This window comes from Mirounga angustirostris, unplaced genomic scaffold (assembly GCF_029215605.1).
Source record: "Mirounga angustirostris isolate CCGP_5_RB_7025 unplaced genomic scaffold, mMirAng1.0.hap1 SCAF_9, whole genome shotgun sequence".
NCBI lineage: Eukaryota > Metazoa > Chordata > Mammalia > Carnivora > Phocidae > Mirounga > Mirounga angustirostris.
In genome coordinates, this window is record NW_026991717.1 from 40,837,674 (window position 1) to 40,861,987 (window position 24,314).

The 24,314-nt window shown below is 40.5% G+C and overlaps 2 protein-coding genes across 6 annotated transcripts in view; one reads left to right on the top strand and one right to left on the bottom strand.

Annotated features, from left to right (window-relative positions):
* Nucleotides 1–24,314, bottom strand: part of SLC51B (SLC51 subunit beta) — a 52,180-nt gene that overhangs the window by 20,426 nt on the left and 7,440 nt on the right. The gene's annotated exons all lie outside the window — the stretch shown is intronic.
* On the top strand, nucleotides 2–22,502 carry MTFMT (mitochondrial methionyl-tRNA formyltransferase). Its single transcript, XM_045899865.3, has 9 exons — nucleotides 2–258; nucleotides 2,516–2,725; nucleotides 4,604–4,726; nucleotides 6,330–6,432; nucleotides 7,649–7,724; nucleotides 12,914–13,005; nucleotides 20,072–20,150; nucleotides 21,006–21,088; nucleotides 22,238–22,502. Exons 1-9 carry the CDS (start codon nucleotides 38–40, stop codon nucleotides 22,433–22,435), a joined length of 1,185 nt encoding a protein of 394 aa, XP_045755821.1. The 5' UTR covers nucleotides 2–37; the 3' UTR covers nucleotides 22,436–22,502.

A 24,314-nucleotide genomic window follows, 5' to 3' on the forward strand; every position in this document is an offset into this window, starting at 1 on the left:
GCGCAGGATAGGCCACCCCCCCCCCCCCCCGGAGGTCATGAGGGTGCTGGTTCGGCGCTGCTGGGGGCCCCGGCCGGTGGGTGGCGGTCCGGGCGGTAAGCCGAGCCCCCAGTGGCGAGCGCTGGCCGGGCTCGGCGGCTCCCCTTGCGGGGAGGATGGCCGGGGCGTCCGAGTCCGCGAGAAGCCGCCCTGGCGGGTGCTCTTCTTCGGCACGGACCAGTTCGCCCGCGAGGCGCTGCGGGCGCTGCACGCCGCCAGGTACCAGGGCCGGGGCTTGGGGGGCCCGGCTGCCCAAGACGCTGATGCCGAGCCTGTGCGGCCGGCCCCGAGGGTTTACCCTCCGCGCCAGCGAAAGCAGCAGAGCCGGAAGGGTCTGGGCCCAGATCTCCGCGTCTCCAGGCGCCCGGAAGGTGCACGGCACCCGCCTGGTCCCTCCGGTCTACACTCCCTCACCGGGCTCTGTCTCTCGTTCTCCAAGCGCTAGCGGGTGCCCCACGTGCCAAGCCGGCGCTAGTCGCTTTGCACACATCGCCTCTGTCCTCTGCCACCACCTCCTTGCCCCATTTGTGTGTAAGGAAACTGGAGCTCCGAGAGGTTAAGCGATTGTCCAAGGTCATCAGCTGAGCAGGTCGGGCCTTGAAACGGGTTCTGACTTCGAAGGCCTCCTCTTTCCAATTCCTCCTTCTGCCTCCTATTCATTTAATTTGTACCCTCCAATCCTCAGGGCTTCTTATCGGGCACATGCACACCCATGTCTCACTTCTCCGCTCCCCTCCCCATCTCCTCTCTGTATACAACGGGACCCAGTTTTCTGGGGCTGAAATGAGGACACAGTCCAAAAACGAACTATTTCCAACTGAATAAATTCATAAATCAGAACTCTTAGGTATTCATTTAGTATTTCTACGATTTAACAAATGCCATTTACTGGGGTGGGGGAGGGGATTGAGATCCAACCTGTTTTGAGAGTCCATGCTATATGGTGGCTTGACCCAGCTATACTGCTCTGCCTGCCTTCTCCCAACCTCCATTTGTTATTTTTCCACAGCGTTTTTTCCTGATGCACCCCCCACACTCATTTGTCATCTCCATCAAGTCTTCTTCACAGCAGCCCCTTCTATCCACAACCCCATCAATCCCCTCCTATCCTATTCCTCCCTCCACCACTCTGCTCTGTGCACACACCCTGAAACGCTCCCTTCACACATGTTCCTTCTGCACACCCTCCATGATGTACTCTCCACAAAATGCTTTCCGCAGATTGTTTCCAGAATCTCATGGCATGTGACCTTTCTGCTGATGCTTTGCTTGGCAGCTCCATTACTCCTGTGCTTTGTCTTTAGGGCCCTCCTATATACTCCTTTTCTCATAACTCCTCAACACGTGATGTAGTAACTGGTAAATAAACTAACACCCTCTGGGCACTGGACTACGATGCAGCAGGTAAAAAGAAAGAGGTAGTACTACATGTACTGCTATGGAATGATGTCCATGGGATATATTTTGTTTTTGTTTTTGTTTTTTTTTTTTTAAGATTTTATTTATTTATTTGAGAGAGAGAGAATGAGAGACAGAGAGCATGAGAGGGAGGAGGGTCAGAGGAAGAAGCAGACTCCCTGCCGAGCAGGGAGCCCGATGCGGGACTCGATTCTGGGACTCCAGGATCATGACCTGAGCCGAAGGCAGTCGCTTAACCGACTGAGCCACCCAGGCGCCCCTGTTTTTGTTTTTTTTAAGTATTTGTTGGATCGAGGGGCGCCTGGGTGGCTCAGTCGGTTAAGCGGCTGCCTTCAACTCAGGTCATGATCTCAGAGTCCTGGGATCCAGCCCCGTGTCGGGTTCTCTGCTTAGCGAGGAGTCAGCTTCTCCCTCTCCCTCTGCCCCTCCTCCCTGCTTGCCTCCCGTGTGCGCTCTTTCTCTCTCTCTCTAATAAATAAAATCTTTCAAAATAAATAAAATAAAAGTATTTCTTGTTTGGCTAACACATGGTTGTGGTACAGAATTCAAAAGGTTCAAAGGACATACAGTGAGAAGTCAGTTCCTTCCACCTCTATCTTCCATGTCTAGTTCCTCTCTTCAGAGACAGCCACTGTTTTCAGTTTCTTATTCTAGAAATGTTTGCTGGATATACAAGCAGATGTATATTTGACCCACTTTTTTAAAAGACTCACATAATAGTAATATAGTGTTGTTAAGAGGGAAAAACCAAAATGTAGAGCAGTATAAGCAATATCCTATTTGTGTAAAATGTACCATATGTTTCTCTTTGCACAGGAAATTTCTAGAACCATGCTATCCAAACAGTAGCCATTAGCCACGTGTGGCTCTTTAAATTACAAATAATTAAAATTAAATAAAAAACAAAAACTCAGTCTCTCAGTGTACTAGTTTTTAATCATTTACCCTTAAATGTCTCATGAATCTAACCATAAAAGTACTATGGAAGTATGTGAAGTACTTTAGCTTTGAGTCATTGTCCTAACACTCCTATTTTCTTCTAATCTTTCCAACTTAGAGAAAACAAAGAGGAAGAGTTAATTGAAAAATTGGAGGTGGTCACAGTGCCCTCCCCATCCCCAAAAGGACTACCAGTGAAGCAATATGCTGTCCAGTCTCAGCTTCCAGTGTATGAGTGGCCAGATGTGGGATCCGGAGAGTACGACGTTGGAGTAGTAGCTTCATTTGGCCGACTTTTGAGTGAGGCTCTTATTCTTAAATTTCCCTAGTAAGTTTTTTTTTTAAAGGGAATATAGTATAGAGGCCTTGATCTTTATGTATGGGCCTGGTGTCTAAAGTGCATGATTTGAATTCTAATTCTGCTTTCTTTACTATTTTAAGATAAAAAAATTTTGTTAGTGTCATGAATTGTTGAAATGTGTGATGCTCTTGATCTCTGGGCTCTCACCCACCTTCATTTAAATTCCATATAGATGCTGACAGTTCCCCAATGTGTCCCTCCAGTTCAGATCTCTCCCTGAAATCCAGGCCCCTGATACCCACCACCTCCTGCACACTTCTGCTTGGGTGTCTGATAGGCACCTTACATTTAAGATGTCCTAAACTACATTCCTGAACTTTTGCCCAAAACCTGCTCCTCCCCAAATCTTCATCTCAGTAAATGGCAACTCCACCCTCTGGTTGTTCGGACTCAAAACCTTTCAGTGGCTCGTGATTCCTTCTCTCACACCACACATCCAGTCCATCAGGAAATCTTATTGGCTCTGCCTTTGAATTCTAGATAGAATTCACCTGTCGGGTTCTGCAGTAGCCCCTGCCTGATGTCTGCTGCCCTTGGCCTTCTCAGTCTTTTACCAACCCAGCAGCCAAAGTGATCCTTCTAAAGCAGAGGCTGGATCATGTCACTCTGCTCAACGTTCTTACACAGAAGTCATCAAAATCCTTATAGGGGCCTGTAAGGACCTACCTACTGACCTTGGTCCCCTCCTGGCTGTCTGGCCTCATCTCCTCGTGTTACTCCTCAGGTTCACTCCACTCCAGCCACACTAGCCTCTCTGCTGTTCCTTGAACTTGCTGAACATTTACCTTCTTCAAGATACTACTGTTTCCTCTGCCTGGAATATCTGCATAGCTTATTCCCTTACCTCCTCACGGCTTTGTTCAAGTGTCTCCTTATTGGTAAAACTTTCTGTGACCCCTGTGAAAACTTTTGTCTCCCACCCAGTACTCCTACCTCTTCTCTGCTTTATTTTCCTCCACAGCCCTTAGAACCATCTGGCAAACTTTTTACACAGTTTTGTATTGCTTATCTCCCGCTCTTGGCATGTAAGCTCCCTGAGGGCAGTATTTTTCCTCCTTTGGTTCACTGTCGCTTGTATTCCCAGCACATGGACTGTGCTCAGTAAATATTTGTTGGGTGAATGAGGTGGGTCTGAACAGTGGAATTTTGAGTATAAGACTCTCGTATACATGCACTCTCAAGTGCATATTCCTGCGGTGGAGAGATCATCAAACTAATCAGCTTACTTAGTAAATGATTTAAATTGTTCATCTATGGGCAATAGGTGTGTTGGGATAAACAGCAAATGTGAATAGATCATTGGATGGGGATTCAAGCAGCTTGTTTTAGGCATTCTCTATGAAAACTAAATGAAACAGGGTAATTGGACTAAACTATAATCACGTTGTCCATGAGATGCACAGGAGGGTTTGAGTGCTTCTCCTCCTAGAGTATAAAAGGTGTTTTTTTGCTTTTACTTAAAAACTCCCAGGGATGCCTGGCTGGCTCAGTCGGTGGAGCGTGTGACTCTTGATCTCGGGGTTGTGGATTCGAGCCCCATGTTGGGTATAGAGATTACTTTAAAAATAAAATCTTTAAAAACTCTCAGACATCACAGACTGTTGTGGAACATCTTTGGGACAGTGAATAGTTGTTCTTTTTCTGTTTTTAATTGAGTTTCACTGGTCTCTTATAAGAGAGTAAACAATCTCTGGCTCCCTTTACAGGTGGTATAAGACTAGATTCAACTTTGTTTTTCAAACTTTCCGGGGAAGTGTAATGATGAAAAGTCGCATATTTGTTTAGGTCACAGGAACTAAATGGTAAAGCCCACTTGCACACTAATTTCTGCCTTTTCTGACTCAGTGGCATCTTGAATGTCCATCCCAGTTGCCTCCCGAGGTGGCGTGGTCCAGCCCCTATAATCCATACCGTGCTTCACGGAGACACAATTACTGGAGTAACGATTATGCAAATCAGGCCTAAAAGGTAGAAGATATTTTCTTGTCTCTAGACTTTGTGGTTTTGAATGTTGATGTCAGTCTGTTTGGAGGGGATGTGGAAGTGGATGAATGGATGGTGCTCACTAATTCCTCTAACTCCAGAGTGCCTTCCCTCTCTGTCTTTTCCTGGTTGCTAATATAAACTATATGTGGCTTGGTGTTATGTAGTGCCTCTGTAAGTCCTTGTGAAATGTTTGACTTGTTAACTGGAAGAAATTATAGTACTAACAGCCGGATTTCTATAAAGAACATTGTGCAAATGAGAGATGGATTTTTGTATATGAGTTGTAATCAATCTTGGTTCTGCTGGCCTTGGTTTCTATGGTCAAAAAATTTTTGGAACCTGAAGACTACAGTATATGCCAGTGTGTATTTATCTTAAACATTTGATTTTTTTATCCTACTATAGTCTAAAACAGGATTATATTAAGCTTCTATCTGTTATCACCTAATGTCCCCATAGAAAATTCACAACTTCACAAGAACAACTGCATACTTGGGATTTGCTTTAACTTACTTCAGAAAACAAGAGGGACAGATGAAATGAGTTGTAAAACTTTGATAATTCTAAACTCTGGATGATGTTATGGGGATTCAAGAGACTACTCACTCTGTTTTTTGTGGATGTTTGTAAAATAGTAAGCATTTTATTAAAGCTCTCAGGTTGGAAATAGAATTAACAACCACAAAGTTAAGTATTTAAAATGAAGCGTATTTCTGGGGCACCTGGGTGGTTCACTCGTTAAGCGTCTGCCTTCAGCTCAGGTCAGGATCCCAGGGTCCTGGGATCGAGCCCCGCATCGGGCTCCCTGCTCAGCGGGAAGCCTGCTTCTCCCTCTCCCACTCCCCCTGCTTGTGTTCCCTCTCTCACTGTCTCTCTCTCTCTCTCTGTCAAATAAATAAATTAAAAATCTTTAAAAAAATAAAATAAATAAAATGAAGCATATTTCTAATAAAAGTTGATAGCCAGTTTTTAGGGAGCTTAGTGTAAAATGTAAGACTGTGGGAATGCAAATACACTTGTACCTACTTATAATCACCAATGATTAGAATCCAGGCAAAACTCTTGTCCTTTATTGGGGAGAGTATGTGCTATGGTGAGCACTGTGAATTGTGTAAGAGTGACGAATCACAGACCTGTACCCCTGAAACAAATAATACATTATAAAAGTAAATTAATTAATTAAAAAAAACTCTTGTCCTTTGAGAAAGGAAATATAGAAAGAAATCATTATGAATTTTTTAATGGTACTTCCTTGGAAAATAAATTTTTTGCTCTATGTCCTCATTGTATAAATAGAAGCTTTTAAAATACTGTTTATTACTAAAGGTGGAATTATTTGCAGCTGCAATTAAATCCCTGATATGCAACTTCCCATACTTTTCTCCTTTAGAAAAAAAATAGATTTAAAATCTGAGTACAGGCCAGATTTTGCTTTCCCTTCTCTTAAACTGACGTTTCTCTTTTGCTAAACAGTCAAATCCACAGCCAGGGTTAAACTATCCTTGTGGTATGTAAACACTCATGTAGATAAACCTGTTGATCTGAAGGAATGGTAATGTTGTTATTTGCTTTTGATTTTTGGTAGGTTTGATGTCGGCCCAATTCTCAAACAGGAGGCAGTTCCTGTGCCACCTAAGAGCACCGCCAAGGAACTGGAGGAAGTGCTGTCGAGACTGGGGGCCAACATGGTATGGTTCTCTAACATCCCACTGCTTTGTGCTCATTTCCTGGGTCTCCTGCCTGTCAGTGATGCAAAGAACACTTCTGTAGTGCGTCATTTTCAGCTTTTTGTTTCTTTTAATTGATTTCTCTCCCTGCTTCCTAAAATTGAGGTTGGCATTGCTCATGTAAGTCTTTGGGAAATGTACAGAGTGGGGACTTAATACAGGCTCTCCTGAAACACGTGAGCTTCTGTGGGCCCCCGAGTTCCAGTGAGGCCATTAGACGCTGCTTCCCAGTTTCAGCCTCCGGCTCTCAGACTGGCCTGGCGCCCCTGTCAGACTGGCCAATAGCCATCCCCTCAGTGACCCTGCATTCCTCCACTTCTGCGCCTGCGCTGAGGTCACTGCCTCCATACGCCCTGGAGTTCTGCTGACCCCCTCGCTGTAAATGAACTCTTTGGCTTTGTATAGCTCGAATCTGCATACAGGAGGTCTGAGTCAGCGCTTAATAACCAAATCACTGATTTTCGTATGAACTAGTTAATTTTCTGTGGAGGGTAGTTTTTCCCCAACTATCTAGATGGTGCTTCCCAATCTAGGCACTCGCCTCAGAAATGGTATTGTAATAATAGTGGCTCTCGCTTTTCGAGCACGGGCTTGTGTGCCAGGACTATTCGGGATCCTCTGTGGACTTATTTTTTTTTTTACCTTCCCAACAAACAGACTTTGAGGTAGCCTCTTACTGTCGCCAGTTTTTAAGGATGATGACACTGAAGGCCACACAAGTCAAGTAACTTTCTCCTCATACCACGAACCTCACAGTAAACGTGGACGCCTGACACTATTCCCAGAGGAGGAGACAAGCTGGTGGAATTGGGATTTGAACCCAGAACTGTGTGGCTCCAGAGTACATTTTCCTTCTTTGAGGCTCCACTGCCTTCCCTCCTAGGAGTTAGAGTGTGGATTCCCGAGCACACATTGTCCTGACAAGAAGAGCTTGCATAGCCAGCAAAGCTCGGCATTCTCTGGAAGCACATCTTTGCTCTGTCCTCTGCAGAGAGCAGCATCTCCACTGAGACGCCATTGAGGAGACTTGTCTCATCACAGCTTAAGGCAGTTTACCGCCCTGCCCTGCCACACACCTCCTTCAAAGCTTTCCATAATGTCATGGTACTCAATTATAATGTATCTCTGCTTTTGTTCTTTTCATCTTGCATATGTTGCTCTCCCTTTTTTTTTTAAGCTTATTTCAGTTTTGAGAAATTTGCCTGAGAGTTTGAGCAGTGGAAGGCAGCAGCCAACTGAGGGAGTGACACATGGTGAGTGAAGGCTGCAGAGACCCTTACCCTTTCACGCGGTTTTTGTCTGTCATGATAGCACCTGAACGCTCTGACTTCACTGGCACATTGCCCTTGATTTTGACTAAAGATTGAGTGCCCACTTGTATGTCCCTTTCCAAAGAATGGCTGGTATAGTCTCCCTTTTCCTCTTTTTTTTTTTTAAGATTTTATTTATTTGACAGAGAGAATGAGAGAGAGAGCACATGAGAGGGGGGAGGGTCAGAGGGAGAAGCAGACTCCCTGCCGAGCAGGGAGCCCGATGCGGGACTCGATCCAGGGACTCCAGGATCATGACCTGAGCCGAAGGCAGTCGCTCAACCAACTGAGCCACCCAGGCGCCCCTCCCTTTTCCTCTTAACATGTAGTCTCTTGAAGGATTGGAAATTTTTTCCCTATTCTTTATATTGAAAAGTACCAAACACAGAGATAAGTTAAAAGATGATGAATACCAGGGCACCCGGGTGGCGCAGTCAGTTAAGCATCCGACTCTTGGTTTTGGCTCAGGTCATAATCTCAGGGTCATGAGATCAAACCCCACATCGGGTTCTGCATTCAGTGGGGAGTCTGCTTAAGATTCTCTCTTCCTCTCCCTTTGCCGCTCCCTCACTCTGTCTAAGGTAATAAGATAAATAAATAAATCTTTAATTTAAAAAAAAGATGAATACCTGTTTAACCCAGACTCAGTAATGATTAATCATTAATATTTGGTCATATTTTCTTTCTCTATGTGTACGTGTTTATTTAGTATATATATATTTTAAATTTCTGCTTTCCTTTGGAAGTATGCATCATAACCTTTCATTTGTTCGTAAATACTTCAACATGCATCTCTCTTTTTTTTAAATTTTATTTATTTATTTGTCAGAGGGAGAGGGAAAGGGAGAGGGGGAGAGAGGGAGAGAGAGAGCGCACAAGCAGGGGGAGCGGCAGGCAGAGGGAGAAGCAGGCTCCTGCTGAGCAAGGAGCCCAGTGCGGAACTTGATCCCAGGACCCTGAGATCAAGACCCAAGCCGAAGGCAGACGCTTTACTGACTGAGCCACCCAAGATGCTTTCTTGACTGAGCCACCCAAGCATCCCTCAACATGCATCTCCTAAGAGAAATGAATAGTTCCCTAATAGCGTCTAATATCCAGTACATAAATGTTCCTAATTGTCTAAAAACTTATTTTTTAGCTGTATAGTTATTCAAACTAGTATCTAATTATAATTAGTTGGTATGTCTCTTTAATCCAGAGTAATTCCTCCATTATTTTTCCCCCTCCATGTCATTGACTTTTTGAAGAGAATAGGCTAGTTGTCTATTTCCTTCTAGTGTTGTTTAACTTGTTTTTCTAGCCTTTATATTTCTTGTGAATTGGAAATTCTAAAGGCTTGATTAGACTTAGGCTTGAAGTTTTTGGAAAGAGTATTTCATAGATGATATTGTGTTCCAGTGGTATTTGTTTCAGTTTGTTTTTAATTTTAAGGATTGCTTTTTATTTTTATTTATGATTTATTTCTTGACTATGTAAAACATTTACATGATTCAAAAGTCAAAACTGTTTAAAAGGATATACTCCGAGAAGTGTCACCTCTCTCTGCTCTAGTCTTTGGATGTCACATCAGTGAGCCATAATACCAGGTTGCATCAAGGCTGGTGAAGTTGAGTTTGATCACTTGGTTGAGTCCATTGTAAAGATTTGTTTTTCCCTTTGCAGTTGGCAGGTAATCTGTGGGGTAATGCTTTGGCACCATGCAAACATCCTGTTCTCTAACAACCTTTCACATAATGATTTTGGCATGGCTTGGTGCTTCTTCCCTGAATGAATTATATCATTAGGGATTGCAAAATGGTGATTTTCCAGTTCCTTTTACCTTTAATATTTGGCATTATTCTGTAAAGAATAATGTAAAGAATATTCTGTAAAGAAGAGCTTTTCCTCACTAATTGAAGATGAATCTTAGTTCATCCTAAAATGGCAGGATCAATGCTTAATTCTTTCTCTACCAATTTTTAGAGTAAGAAGTTGGTGCCACCCTGGGTGGCTCAGTCGGTTAAGCGTCTGCCTTCGGCTCAGGTCATGATCCCAGGGTCCTGGGATCGAGCCCCGCATTGGGCTCCCCACTCAGCAGGGAGCCTGCTTCTCCCTCTCCCACTCCCCCTCTCTCGCTGTGTTCCCTCTCTCTCTGTCAAATTAATAAATAAAAATCTTAAAAAAAAAAAAAAGTTGGTGCCACAATCACCTTCAATTATGGTGGCAAATGAGTTTTTTAAATTATGATTTGACTCATGGATTTTCACTTATTGTGTTTTACAGTTAATTATATTTATAATTCTTTGTCCTGCTCAAGTCATCCCAAATTTGGCCAGTGGGAGCCCCCTAAAGTTGGGTCCTGAATCCTTTTGACAGCCTCAACTAGTTTTTGAGTGCTTCCTTGCTTTCTTTTATAAGATGTCCCAGACTCACCTTATGAATTCTCTGTCCCATGTTGGAATGAACCATCTCCCCCTTGTTTGTTTTAGTGGGGGGTGGTATTTAGAAGCCATCTGGTACAACAGTGTGTTCCAAGATAAGGTGTCAATGGACAAGGTGAGGCATTATATTTTTTAAATAATATTTGAGTTCATACCATTACTGATTCAAATATTTAAGATTTTATTTATTTGAGAGAGAGAGAGAGAGAGCAGGGGGAGGAGCAGAGGGAGAGGGACAAGCAGACTCTGGGCTGAGCATGGAGCCCAATGCAGTGCTCGATCCCACAACTCTCAGATTATGACCTGAGCTGAAATCAAGGGTCACTCAGCTGACTGAGCCACCCAGCACCCCCCGCCATTCAAATTTTGAATTTCAGGGTTTTTCTTTCTTTTTTTTTTTTTTTTTAAGATTTTATTCATTTATTTGACAGAAAGAGACACAGTGAGAGAGGGAACATAAGCAGGGGGAGTGGGAGAGGGAGAAGCAGGCTTCCCGCTGAGCAGGGAGCCCAATGTGGGGCTCGATCCCAGGACCCTGGGATCATGACCTGAGCCGAAGGCAGACGCTTAACGACTGAGCCACCCAGGCGCCCCAAATTTCAGGGGTTTTCTTATATTTTAAACTGAATATCTTTTCAAAAGTTAATACTGACCTATTTATTTAATTGCTAGGCATAAAATAGTTTCAAAATTACAACACCAGTGGTATTAAAACAGTAAAATTGCTGAGTATATTTCATATTCCTCTGCAGGTTTTTTTTGTTTGTTTGTTTGTTTTTGCCCATAGACTATATCCTGCTAAGAGTATGCAATCAGAGTACTGTGTCCAAAACTTACTGGAGATGATGATTATTTTTCCCATGTGGTTTTGTTACCCAGTTTGATATATAGTTAGGTTTATTTGTTTCAGTTTGTTTTCAATTTTCAGAGTTGCTTTTTTTTTCTCTTTATGATTAAACTTTATTTTTTGAATCATATAAAACATCTCTATGATTAAAAAATTTAAGCTTTTGAAAAACTATACTCAGAGAAGTCTCACTTCCATCCCTAGCTGCTCCTCCCTGTTTCCCTCCATGAGTGAGTATTTTTTTTTTTTTTTTTAAGATTTTATTTATTTGACAGAGAGAGACACAGCAAGAGAGGGAACACAAGCAGGGGGAGAGGGAGAGGGAGAAGCAGGCTTCCCTCCCAGCAGGGAGCCCGATGCGGGGCTGGATCCCAGGACCCTGGGATCATGACCTGAGCCGAAGGCAGACGCTTAACCATCTGAGCCACCCAGGTGCCCCCATGAGTGAGTATTTTTATGAGTTTATGATTTAGCCTTCCAGTTGTTTCCTTTTATCAAAATAAGCAAATATCACATATTTTTAAATTGATTTTTCCTTTATTCTTTCACAAAACGTGGCATAAAATATATACTCTTTTGTACCTTTGGTTTTTTGGGTTTGTTTGGTTGGTTGGTTTTTGTTTTTGTTTTTACTTAACCGTGTACCCTGGAAATCCTTTCCTATCAATAAGAAGAGATTTTCCTTGTTCCTCTTTATGGCAGCATAGTTCTCACTTATGTGGATGTATCATAAGTTATTCAACAGATCCCCTGTTGATGGACATTTTGTTTGTTTCCAAACTTTTGCTATTTCAAATAATGGCCATTATAAATAACTTGAAGCATATGTTACTTCCAAATCCAATAGATGAGAAATTGCATCTTGGAGTAGTTTTAATTTACATTACTCCTGTGAGTGAGGTTGAGGATCTTTTTGTATGTTTAAAGACTACTTGGGATTTCTTTTTTCCAGGAAGGAGCATTATATCTTTTGCCCATTTTTCTATCACATTTTTGGTCTTTTTCTTCTCAGTTTTTAGGAGTACTTTATTTGATAGATATAAATAAATCTACATAACAGATATAAAGTAGTCCTAGATATTATATTAATATTACATAGATATATATTTTAGATTACATGTAATTATAAATTTTATATTTGTTATAAATAGATCTAAAGTATTGTGATAAAAATTACAAATACTTTCTGGTTTGTTTTTTGGTTGTTGTGTTGTTGTTTTTTAAGTAATCTCTAAACTCAACGTGGGGCTCGAACTTACAAACCCAAGATTGAGAGTCTCATGCTCTACAAACTAAGCCAGCCAGGCGCCCCTGTCATTTGTTTTTAGACTTGATTTATGACCTTTCTTTTTGTCTTACAAAAGTTTATTTTTATTAAAAGCTTATTTTTATGTAGTCATATTTGTCATTCTTTTCTTTAATTGCTTCTGGATTTTGAGTCATTGTTAGAAGGGCTTTTTCTACTCCCAGGTTACAAAGAAATTCACCCATTTTTCTTTTAGTATTTGTATGATTGATTTATTTTTACTTTATATTATGGAAAATTTCAAATATATTCAAAAGTTGAGAAAATAATACAAGTTCTCTTGTATCATTCAGCATCAATAGTTGCCAGTTCAGGGGCGCCTGGGTGGCTCAGTTGTTAAGCGTCCACCTTCGGCTCAGGTCATGATCCCAGGGTCCTGGGATCGAGCCCCACATTGGGCTCCCTGCTCGGCGGGAAGCCTGCTTCTCCCTCTCCCACTCCCCCTGCTTGTGCTCTCTCTCTCAAATAAATAAATCAATAAAATCTTAAAAAAAAAATAGTTATCAGTTCATGGACATAGAATCTGATATTTATTCTTGCTCTTGGCTTTGTCCTGTAGCCCCTAAGATTTCTGCTGGTACCAGCTGTATAAAATGGGAGGAACAAACTTCAGAGCAAATACTCAGACTTCATCGTGCCATTGGAACTATAGTAAGTTGGAAGTCAGATTGCAGTTTTACCTAATTGTGTGTGTGTTTAATTCATTTTCAAAATACTTTTACTTAGGAATGAATCTCAACTAAACCTAAGAATCCTGAAATTCATTTTATTCTTAAAACTTTTAATCTGATAAAATATACATAACATAAATTTACCATTTTAACAATTTTTAAGTGTATAAATAAGTAGCATTCAGTACATTCATATCATTGTGCAGCCATTGCCACTATCCATCTCCAGAACTTTTTCATTGTCCCAAACTGAAACTCGGTACCCACTGAACACTAATTCCCCCAGCCCCCTTCCTGTAGTCCCTGGTAACCACTATCCTACTTTCTGCCTCTTAGAATTTGCTTATTCTAGGTACCTCATATAAGTGGAATCATACAATATTTGTCCTTTTGTGTCTGGCTCATTTCACTTAGCATAATGTCCTTAAGGTTCATCCATGCTGTACCATGTAGCAGAATGTCATTCCTTTTTAAGTCTGAAAAATATACCACATTTTGTTTATCCATTTATCAGTCAGCGGAGGTTTGGGTTGTTTCCCCCTTTTGGCTATTGTGAATAATGCTGCTGTGAACACTGGTGTACAAATATGTTCGAGTCCTTGCTTTCAAAAATTCTTTTGCGTATATGAAATTCATTTTTTAAATATTCTTTAAACTTCAAGTTTTTATATGGGCCTTAGAATTCACAAAGCACTTTTCTTTTTTTTTTTTTAAAGATTTTATTTATTTATTTGAGAGAGAGAGAATGAGAGAGAGCACATGAGAGGGGGGAGGGTCAGAGGGAGAAGCAGACTCCCTGCCGAGCAGGGAGCCCAATGCGGGACTCGATCCCGGGACTCCAGGATCATGACCAGAGCCGAAGGCAGTCGCTTAACCAACTGAGCCACCCAGGCACCCCACAAAGCACTTTTGAATATACATATATATTCTGCAGTTTCCCATAACCAAGTTTTATTACCCATTTCATAGATGAGAGGAATGAAAGTGAAGCAATGAACTTCAGGGTGCCCCATCATAAAATAATGAATCTAAATTTTCTAATGCCTAGTCCAGTGCTTTTCCCAGTATATCTTTCTGCCCGTAGCCATTTTTTTACAACTGAATTCTTAAATCCTCAATTTCTACAGATGGTACACAAAGTGGAGTTGTAACTGTAACTTATTAAATAGTTCTTTATTTATACTTATAGTATTTATTAAATACTTATTAAAATACCTGGGGCACCTGGCTGGCTCAGTTGGTGGAGGGTATGACGCTTGATCTCAGGGTTGTAAGTTCAAGCCCCACATTGAGGGTGTAGAGATTACTTAAAATCTTTTTTAAAAATTAAAAAAAATACTTATTAAAAAACCTGAGTTCGATTCTCAGTTCTTTGACAAATGTATTGGGTTTTTTTCCCCCTTCATTTTGATAGCCTCTTGGGTTGTTTGAACTTGGGGCCTATCAAGTGTGGGGTTTTTAATGGGCCACCTGTTATTAACATTGATTAAGATGGAGACCTGCCACTGCATATTTCTAGCATGCCAGGTTCTTCAGTGAGGATCTCAACCTCATGTGTGGGTATCATCTGATTTTAAGTTGATGAAATTGGGTTTAAAGTAGAGAATGCATGGTTACTGAATATTGCTCAAGGTCACATTGCTAGTTAGTGAGAGGCAGGTTTTGAACCAGATCTGTCTGACTTCAAACCCAGTACTTTTCCCACAGAAAAGCAGAATGGCATAGAGAAAGGAACATGGACTTTAGAGCCAGGCAGAGCTGGGTTCCATCTTGTCTCTGCCACTTCCTAATTTGATAGACTTGGGAAAATTATTTAACCTCTGAGCTTTAGTTTGTTCATCTGAAAATTAGGGCTGATATAATGTATATAAAGCATCTAGTATAGATTCTGGCAAAGAGTAGGTACTCATTAAATGTTATCTGCTGGGCGCCTGGGTGGCTCAGTTGGTTAAGCGACTGCCTTCGGCTCAGGTCATGATCCTGGAGTCCTGGGATCAAGTCCCGCATCAGGCTCCCTGCTCAGCAGGGAGTCTGCTTCTCCCTCTGATCCTCCCCCCATCTCATGCTCTCTCTCTCTGTCTCATTCTCTCTCTCAAATAAATAAATAAAATCTTTAAAAAACAACAACAACAACAAAAGTAAATGTTATCTGCTATTATTCATGCATTCGTTAAGCAAAATTGTTTTTAAAGATTTTATTTATTTATTTGTTAGAGAGACAGAGAGAGTACAGCAGGGGGAGCGGCAGGCAGAGGTGGAGGGAGAAGGAGGCTCCCCGCTGAGCAGGGAGCCCAACGCAAGGCTTGATCCCAGGACTCAGGGATCATGACCTGAGCCGAAGGCAGATGCTTAACTGACTGAGCCATCCAGGCGTCCCTATTATGTGTCAGGCATTGTACCAGGTACTAGAGATAAAGATGATGTGAGAAGGCAGAAACAAATAAGCAAATAAATAAAAATACCAGGTAGTGTGATAAGTTCTTTGATGAAAATTAAAATAGGAAAACGTGATAGACTAACTGGCGGTTATTTTAGATTAGGTAGATGGGGAAGGCATCTCTGAACTGACATTTAAGCTTTGATTTGAAAGACAGTAAGGAGCCGGTCATGCCAAGATGAGGAAAATGGCATTCCAGGCAGAGGGAGCAGCTAGTACAAAACCTAAGGTAGGCTAAACAAGATAAAGACTTCACAAGAAAAGAAAGCCACAAATCAGTATCCCTTATGAATAGAGCGGCAAAAATTCTCAGCAGAATTAGCAAACTATATTAAACAACATATAAAAAAGGATTATATACCATGACCAAGTAGGGTTTATATGAGGAATGCAAGGTTGAATCAACATACAAAAACCAACCCATGTAATACACCATATTAATAGAATAAAGGGCAAAAGCCACATAATTTACTCAATAGTTGCAGAAAAAGCACTTGACAAAAGTCCAACACCCTTTCATGATAAAAATGTTCAACAAACTAAGAAGGGAACTTCCTCGGGGCGCCTGGGTGGCTCAGTCGGTTAAGCGTCTGCCTTCAGCTCAGGTCATGATCCCAGGGTCCTGGGATTAAGCCCTGCTTCAGGCTCCCTGCTCCGCGGGAAGCCTGCTTCTCCCTCTCCCACTCCCCCTGCTTGTGTTCCCTCTCTTGCTGTCTCTCTCTCTGTCAAATAAATAAAATCTTTAAAAAAAAAAAAAAGGGAACTTCCTCAACCTGACAAAAACCCACAGCTAACATCATATTTAATGGTGAAAGCCTGAAAGCTTTCCACCTAAGATCAGGAACAAGACAAAGATGTCCACTCTCACCAATTCTATTCAACATTGTGCTGGAAGTTCTAGCCAGGGCTATTAGGCAAGAAAAAAGAAACAATACGGAATCAGACTGCAAAGGAATAAGTAAAACTCTATGTGCAGATGACATGACCTTATATATAGAAAATCATAAAGAATCCAAAAGAAACTTTAGAGCTAATAAGCCGTAAAGAAGACCTAAGTAAATGGAAAGACCTCGTTGTTCATGGGTTGAAAGACTTAATGTTGTTAAGATGGCACTATTCCCCAAATTGACCCACAGATTCAACACAATTCCTATAAAAATTCCAGTTGACGTCTTTGCAGAAATTGACAAGCTGATCCTACAATTCATATGGAATCCCAAGAGACCCAGAATAGCCAAAAAATCTTGAAAAAGAAGGACAAAGTTAAAGAACTCACCCTTCCTAATTTCAAAACTTACTGCAAAGCTACAGTAATGAAGACAGTGGGATACTGACATAAGGATTGACATACGGTCAATCGCTTTTTGATAGGGGTACCAACATAGTTTGATGGAGAAAGAATAGTCTTTTTTTTTTTTTTTAAAGATTTTATTTATTTATTTGATAGAGACACAGCGAGAGAGGGAACACAAGCAGGGGGAGTGGGAGAGGGAGAAGCAGGCTTCCCGCGGAGCAGGGAACCCGATGTGGGGCTCGATCCCAGGACCCTGGGATCATGACCTGAGCCGAAGGCAGACGCTTAACGACTGAGCCACCCAGGCGCCCCAAGAATAGTCTTTTAACACATGGTGCTTAGACAGCTGGATATCCACAATCAAAAGAAATGAATTTGGATTCCTACCTCACAAACTCCAAATGGATCAGAGACCTAAATATAAGAGCTTAAATGGTAAGACTCTCGGAAGAAAACATACGGGTAAATCTTCATGACCTTGAATTAGGCAGTGGTTCTTAGATATGTTGCCTACAGCCCAAGCAACCAAACTAAAAATACAGAAATTAGACTTGAAAATTAAAAACTGTTGGGGCTTCAAAGAATACTATCAAGAATACGAAGAGACAACCTATAGAGTGGAAGAAAATATTTGCAAATCATATATCTGATAATGGTCTAGTATCCAGAATATATAAGGATCTCTTACAACTCTACTACAAAAAGACAAATGTGATTAGAAAATGGGCAAAGCATCTAAATAGGTATTTCTTCCAAGAAGATCTGTAAATGCCCACTAAACACATGAAAAGATGATCATTTTCATTAGTCATTAGGGAAATGCAAATCAAAACTGTACAGAGATACCACTTCACACCCACTAGGATATCTATAATTTAAAAAATAGACAATAAGTATTGACAAGGATGTGGAGAAATTTAGAACCTTCATACATTGTTGGTAGGAATGCAAACTGGTGCAGGTGCTATGGAAAAGTAGTTTGACAGTTCCTCAAAAAGTTAAACACAGGGGTGCCTGGCTGGTTCAGTTGGTAGAGCGTGCAACTCTTGATCTTGGGGTTGTGAGTTCAATCCCCACATTGGGTGTAGAGATTACTTAAAAACAAAATCTTAAAAAAGTTAAACACAGTCACATTACCATAAAATTGATCCTTATCTTCTGCAATTCACCTTTCCTCTTCACTGAGAAAAAGCTTGTGCTATAAGAGAAGGTGAAATTTGATTCCTAGAGCTGCCATTTACTAACCAAGAGCAAAACCCGTATCTTTGGGTTTCTGCTTTTTTACCTCTAGAACAGGGTTAATAACCATGTCCACAACTGCCAAGATCAAAGGAGATAAACTTGTGAATTAAATCCATGCAAACATATGATTTTGACAGTAATGATGGTGATACTGAAATGACTATATTCTTAACATCCCTTTCCTTTCTGCAATGCTGTGATGATAAGGTGAGGATGAGCTTTACCCTCTTCAAGAACAAGAAGTACATATTCTGAACAAGAACTATGTACCTAGTATATTTATAACTCTCAGTAAATACAAACCTTTCTTTAGTCAGCATGTGTGTTCTTTGAAAGAAAAAAGTTACACATGCAAAAATTGTTTCCTGACTTTTACTGGAAATGGGTGAAAGGAAAATAAGCCAGCAAATTATAGAAGAGGATATTGTACCAAAACATATTTTATGTAAGATCATGAACACCTATGAATTTTTCTTCAAATTTATTTAATTCTTTGATGTCAACGTTCAAATCTTTGAAACAATCTAACTCTTGTGAAAAATTAAATGTCCTCTTTAGGGAAGGTCATAAAGAGCACTGAATGCTGAGAATGAGAAAACCTAGATTCTGGTCCTAGGCTCTACCTGTGTCTAAACTTGGGAAAATAGCTGCATTTCTCTGGGCCTTTCTTTTCCTTGTCTATGAGATAGAGGATTGAGCTACAGTCTGAAAATAAATTTATTTACTTCAGAAATTTGAGAGAACTTATTTCCTGGTACATGTTAATTTTTATTAGTCTGAAATCAAAATGTAACGGAAGTGGCATTTCACACTGTGGGGAAGGGTGAGATGGATTATCCAGTCAAGAGGGTTGGGACAACTGAACTGGTTAGCTATTAGAGGGGGAGGCCCTCAAATCCTGCCTTTCAAAGTCCAAATAAAATCTAGATGGATCAAGCATTTCAATGTAAAAGAGTGAAACCACAAAGAACAGAGGGAAAAGCACAGTTGAATAATTTTATAATATTTAATAATCTTAAAGTGTGGGATAGCCCTTTTTAAGCCTAACATGAACGACTAGAGCCAAGAGAGAAAAAAACTGGCTAATATTACTCCATAAAAATAAAAACACTTATGCACGGGGAAAAAATTACTGTACCCAAGTTTAAAAGTCCATACACTGGGAAAAATTGCTATTAATAGTAGCAAGAAATTGAAAATAATTGAAATGTCCATCAGAAAGCTATTCGTTGCATAAATTATGGTATAGTCAAGATGGGAGTACTGTGCTACAGATATAGAGGGAAATAGACATGCATGCACTGATGAAAGTTGTCCATGCTTCATTCGTTAGGCAAAAAAGCTCCTTGTAAGAGTACGTTCTAGATTTTTGTAATATTTGCAGGAAAAAAAATACAAGGATATACACATCACATTGTTAACAGTGGTTACTTCTCAGGATGGGAGTACAGAATAATTTCTAAATTTTTTAAAACTTCTTTTAAACGTTTTATTAATTTAAGTAGCTCTATGCCCAACATGGGACTCAAACTCACAACCCTGAGTTCAAGAGTCATAAGCTCCTCCGACTGAGCCACCCAGGTGCCCTAAACATTGATTTTTATTTTATTTTTATTTATTTATTTATTTATTTTTATCTTTTTAAAGATTTTATTTATTTATTTATTTATTTATTTTATTTATTTATTTGAGAGAGAGAATGAGAGACAGAGAGCATGAGAGGGAGGAGGGTCAGAGGGAGAAGCAGACTCCCTGCCGAGCAGGGAGCCCGATGCGGGACTCGATCCCGGGACTCCAGGATCATGACCTGAGCCGAAGGCAGTCGCTTAACCAACTGAGCCACCCAGGCACCCTAAACATTGATTTTTAAAATAGTGTTTAAGGTCTTATCAATCTTGGAGACTGATGTAGAGGGTCACATCTGTATTCTGTTTCATAAGATTTAGAGACTTAGTTCCCCATTCTTCTGTAACTGGGAGAGAAGTCAGACCAAATTAATGCAAAACAGTAGTTGAAAGGGGTTTGGGGGTTGAGTGTATTCCATTATAATACCTTCTTTAATTTTATTTGCAGATTCCGTTGCAGACTCTCTGGATGGATAATACCATTAAACTTCTGGATTTGGTAGAAGTTAATAGTTCAGTCCTCACTGGTACTAACTTTTGAATAGCTGATGAATAACTATACTCCATTTGAAAATGTGTCTGTTTTACCATAGGTTACATTTACTAAAAACAAGGATTCTTTTAGTTTGTGTCAGTTCAGTAATGATAATGGTTTACACTCATTTATTGTCTTATTCTTTGCAGTGTCCATTCTCGTGTATTTTTTCACTCAGTCATCCTAAGAATGTGGGAAGTAGGCACAGCAGTCTTACTATCCCATTTTAAGCTCTGTGATTTCCTACACTAAGGTTTTCAGGGAGTGCAGAATGACTTGGTCATTTTCATTCTGCTGAATATCATAATGAAAATCCCTGGGCAGCTCAGTGAGAATCCTAGGCCAGGGTGTAGCATTTCATGACAGTCCGTTCTGAGGCCCATCAGTGCCCTCCCAGTATGGTGGACTGAAGGAGTGGGAGCCACAGAAGGAACTGGTCCAGCTCAGAGGGAGTCGGGGTTCCCCAGGAATCTAATTTGTTGGATCATGGATGGAAGGGCCAGCTTAGATCGTAAGCTTCCTGTATACCTCTCCACTGGTAGCTAGTTATTTCCCCCAAATGGTCAAAACTTCTAAATTCGACATTTTTAGGTTGATCTTTGGGAGACTGGGTAAAGGACAGGTAAGTTCCTATGTGTATGGAAAGATTCCCTTTGGGTTTGAGATGCACTAGAGCACCATGGCTCCATCACAAGTTTGGATTACAGAGTCAGGGCATCAGCAGGTATGCCCTCTAGTATTAATACTGCCTCCCGGGATGTTTTTTTTTTATTTTTAAGCACCATGAAGTTGCTTAATTATTTATTCTCTCTCATATCCTTCTTCTCCCCACCCCTCAATTCTTTAGATCCAAAATTAAGAGAACAACCTGTTATTCCAGGATCAGTAATATACCACAAACAGTCACAAATACTGCTGGTTTGTTGCAAGGTATATTTTCCTTTAGTTTTAAATTATACTCGTTTTACTGAGTTTATAGTTTATCATTTTTAGTTAAGACTTCACTCAACTGTTTATCCATCAGAGTGAGCCACTGGACAGTTTAATTTTTCTTAAGAAATAGTAGAATCTCTAGTATAATTTTTGAAAGTGATGAAATTTTACCAAGGCATTATTACTGAAAGAAGATTGAGTAAGTTTAGGCTTTCTTAAAAGAAACTTGTATATTCTCAGTGTAATTTAATTAACAAGTTCTTGTTAACAACTAGCAAGTCTTGTTTAACTAGCAACTCATCTTGTTAATATGATGATCATAGAAGATAGCCATAGCGGAGTATCTAGCCGAACTACTACAGTGCAGGTATCCTACTTGCTTTTATTGTTCCATAGTGGTTAAAGAGGAGATTTCTTAACCTATTTAAAATGACTTTCGAACCATTGTTATTTTATGACAATGGCCTGAGAAATGTTCCACATTTCTTCCATTTCCTGGTATTTTCCTTCATATGGTGTTTATGTGCGATGTTTCACGCTCAAGAGGTCGTGTTTAAAATGTGTGATAGGGTGATCTGACCTACACAGACTGTAGATAAAGAGCTCCCACATCAGCCTCTTTTCATCTTTCTTCAGCTTATTCTTGAACGGTATAGGGTCTATATTGCAAATCTGCAGTTTGCTGTCCTAGAAGAAGCTGGGGTTGTCTGAACATGTGAATTTAAGTCCCACGAGTTATGTCACCTCGGACAAATCACTCACCTCCCTGGGCATCAGTTTTCTCTTCTAAAATCAATTTCTGCTGGGGATGATATTGGATCTGCCTACTTTTAGAGTGGTTATATTTTTGATGACCAGTCATAATAAGATACATGGACATTTTCTGAAAACTGTAAAGTACAATGCCAGTATGACACACTTCTTTATTCTGCCCCCTTTATGTAATTTATACAGTTCTGTACATTTGTTACCACTCAGTAATAAACTTAGAGTCAAAGAATCATATATGTTACTTAGTACAGTGCTATCTGCAGCTAGGCATTTGGTAAAGATTTGTAGGTTTTCACGATTTAAAAGTTGTATAAGCTAAAATTTACCACCAGTTTTGCCACCACTGCCTATTCACTGTTTGTCTTTTGCCCTTAGGATGGCTGGATTGGTGTTCGATCAGTGATGCTCAAGAAAACACTAACAGCTACTGATTTCTACAATGGGTATCTGCACCCCTGGTACCAGAAAGACTCCCAAGCTCAACCAAGGCAATGCAGATTTCAGACTCTCAGACTTCCAACAAAGAAGCAGGGGAAAAAAAAAATTGTTGCTATGCAACAGTGCATTAAGTAGTTAGGAAGTAGATGGACAAGAACCTACTACATATTTGTAATTTATTAAAAGCCTTATTTACAAGGAATTACCTTGACTTTCTTTTTTTTTTTTTTTTTAAAGATTTTATTTATTTATTTGAGACAGAGAGAGACAGAGAGCACATGAGAGGGGGGAGGGTCAGAGGGAGAAGCAGGCTCCCTGCCGAGCAGGGAGCCCGATGCGGGACTCGATGCGGGACTCGATGGGGGACTCGATGCGGGACTCGATCCCGGGACTCGATGCGGGACTCGATCCCGGGACTCCAGGATCATGACCTGAGCCGAAGGCAGTCGCTTAACCAACTGAGCCACCCAGGCGCCCCATTACCTTGACTTTCAAAGAAGATGACACTGTTGGAGGGGAAGGAAAGATTATTATCAAAAAGATGTATTACCTCACTTCCCATTTTTTGTTTTCACAGTAGTTAAGACTCACTTTTTTTATTTGAATAACAAAAAGAGCTTTAAATAAATTTTTTGTTTATAATGTGAAACTCAAGGAGATTTTATCTTTCCCTAAAAGCAAATGCAACTAACTAGTAACTAGTGTGTATGGACACACACACACATACACCCCTACTGAATAGAGGCTCCTTTAAAAAAGTGCATCTATGAAATTTTTTAGATCATATGTTCCCATTGACTGTGCTATCATTTCAGCAGTATTTAATCTACATTTCTGATTTTTCATAAGCAGTAAAGTCAGCTCTTTAAATTTATCTACCATCTAGTTCTCATAAAGTAGTAAAACATACATAATATTTAATCATCTCTGTCACATGAATCTGTACTATAAATTCATATTTTACATCTAGGTTTTCTTAATGTAGGGATATGCTAACATTTTTCAACTTAATTGTGCAATAAAAGTTATTGAGCATCTGGTCTTTGCAAACTCATCTCTGTCTCTGAGAGAGTGAAGCACTTCTGGGGCAGGAAAGGCATAGCGGCCAGCTGTGGAATTTTTGAAAATCTTTACATATCGGCTCTTCCTGCCTAGATTCTATCAGTAAAAATCTTTTTCCATTCATTAATTCATCCATTTCACATTTATTGATAGGGTGATCATATAATTGGTCATCTAAATTAGGCACATTTATGAGTAAAGGAAGCACTTATAATAATTACTCCTGTACAACAGGCATAAACCAGGACTCTCTGGGGCATCTGGGTGGCTCAGTCGTTACGCGTCTGCCTTCGGCTCAGGTTATGATCCCAGGGTCCTGGGATCGAGCCCCACATGGGGCTCCCTGCTCTGCAGGCAGCCTGCTTCTCTTCTACTCCCCCTGCTTGTGTTCCTCTCTCGCTGTGTTTCTCTCTGTCAAATAAATAAATAAAATCTTAAGAAAAACAAACAGGACTCTCAGGCAAACCAGGTTGTATAGACATCCATCCTATTTACTGAACACTTGCTGTGCTACCAGCCTTTACGCTGCTTGCTGGAGATTCACAGATTAAATAATACTTGGTATCTTTAATTTACTGGGGAGGCAAACATGTAAGCAAATATAATACTGTTATGAATGCCATAATGGAGGCATAATGGAAGCATTCAGTCTCACTTAAGGATTCAGTGGAGGCTTTCTAGAGGAGGTAAAGCTGAATCTGAGGTTCCAAATGATGATGAGTTCACCATGCAGACTAAAGCATTCTAGCGTGTACACAGGCCTAGAGGCATAAAAGAACGCTATCTCATAGGGGGTTATGGAAATGTGTTTCTTAACTGGATGGTGGGAGCATGATAGCCTTTTAGTATCATTCTTTAATCCACAAATTTGCTATGCTTTCTCTTCAACGTATGAGCTATTTACATGCCTACAGATATATATGCTCCTGGCTGGGAAAAAGCTAACAGTGGA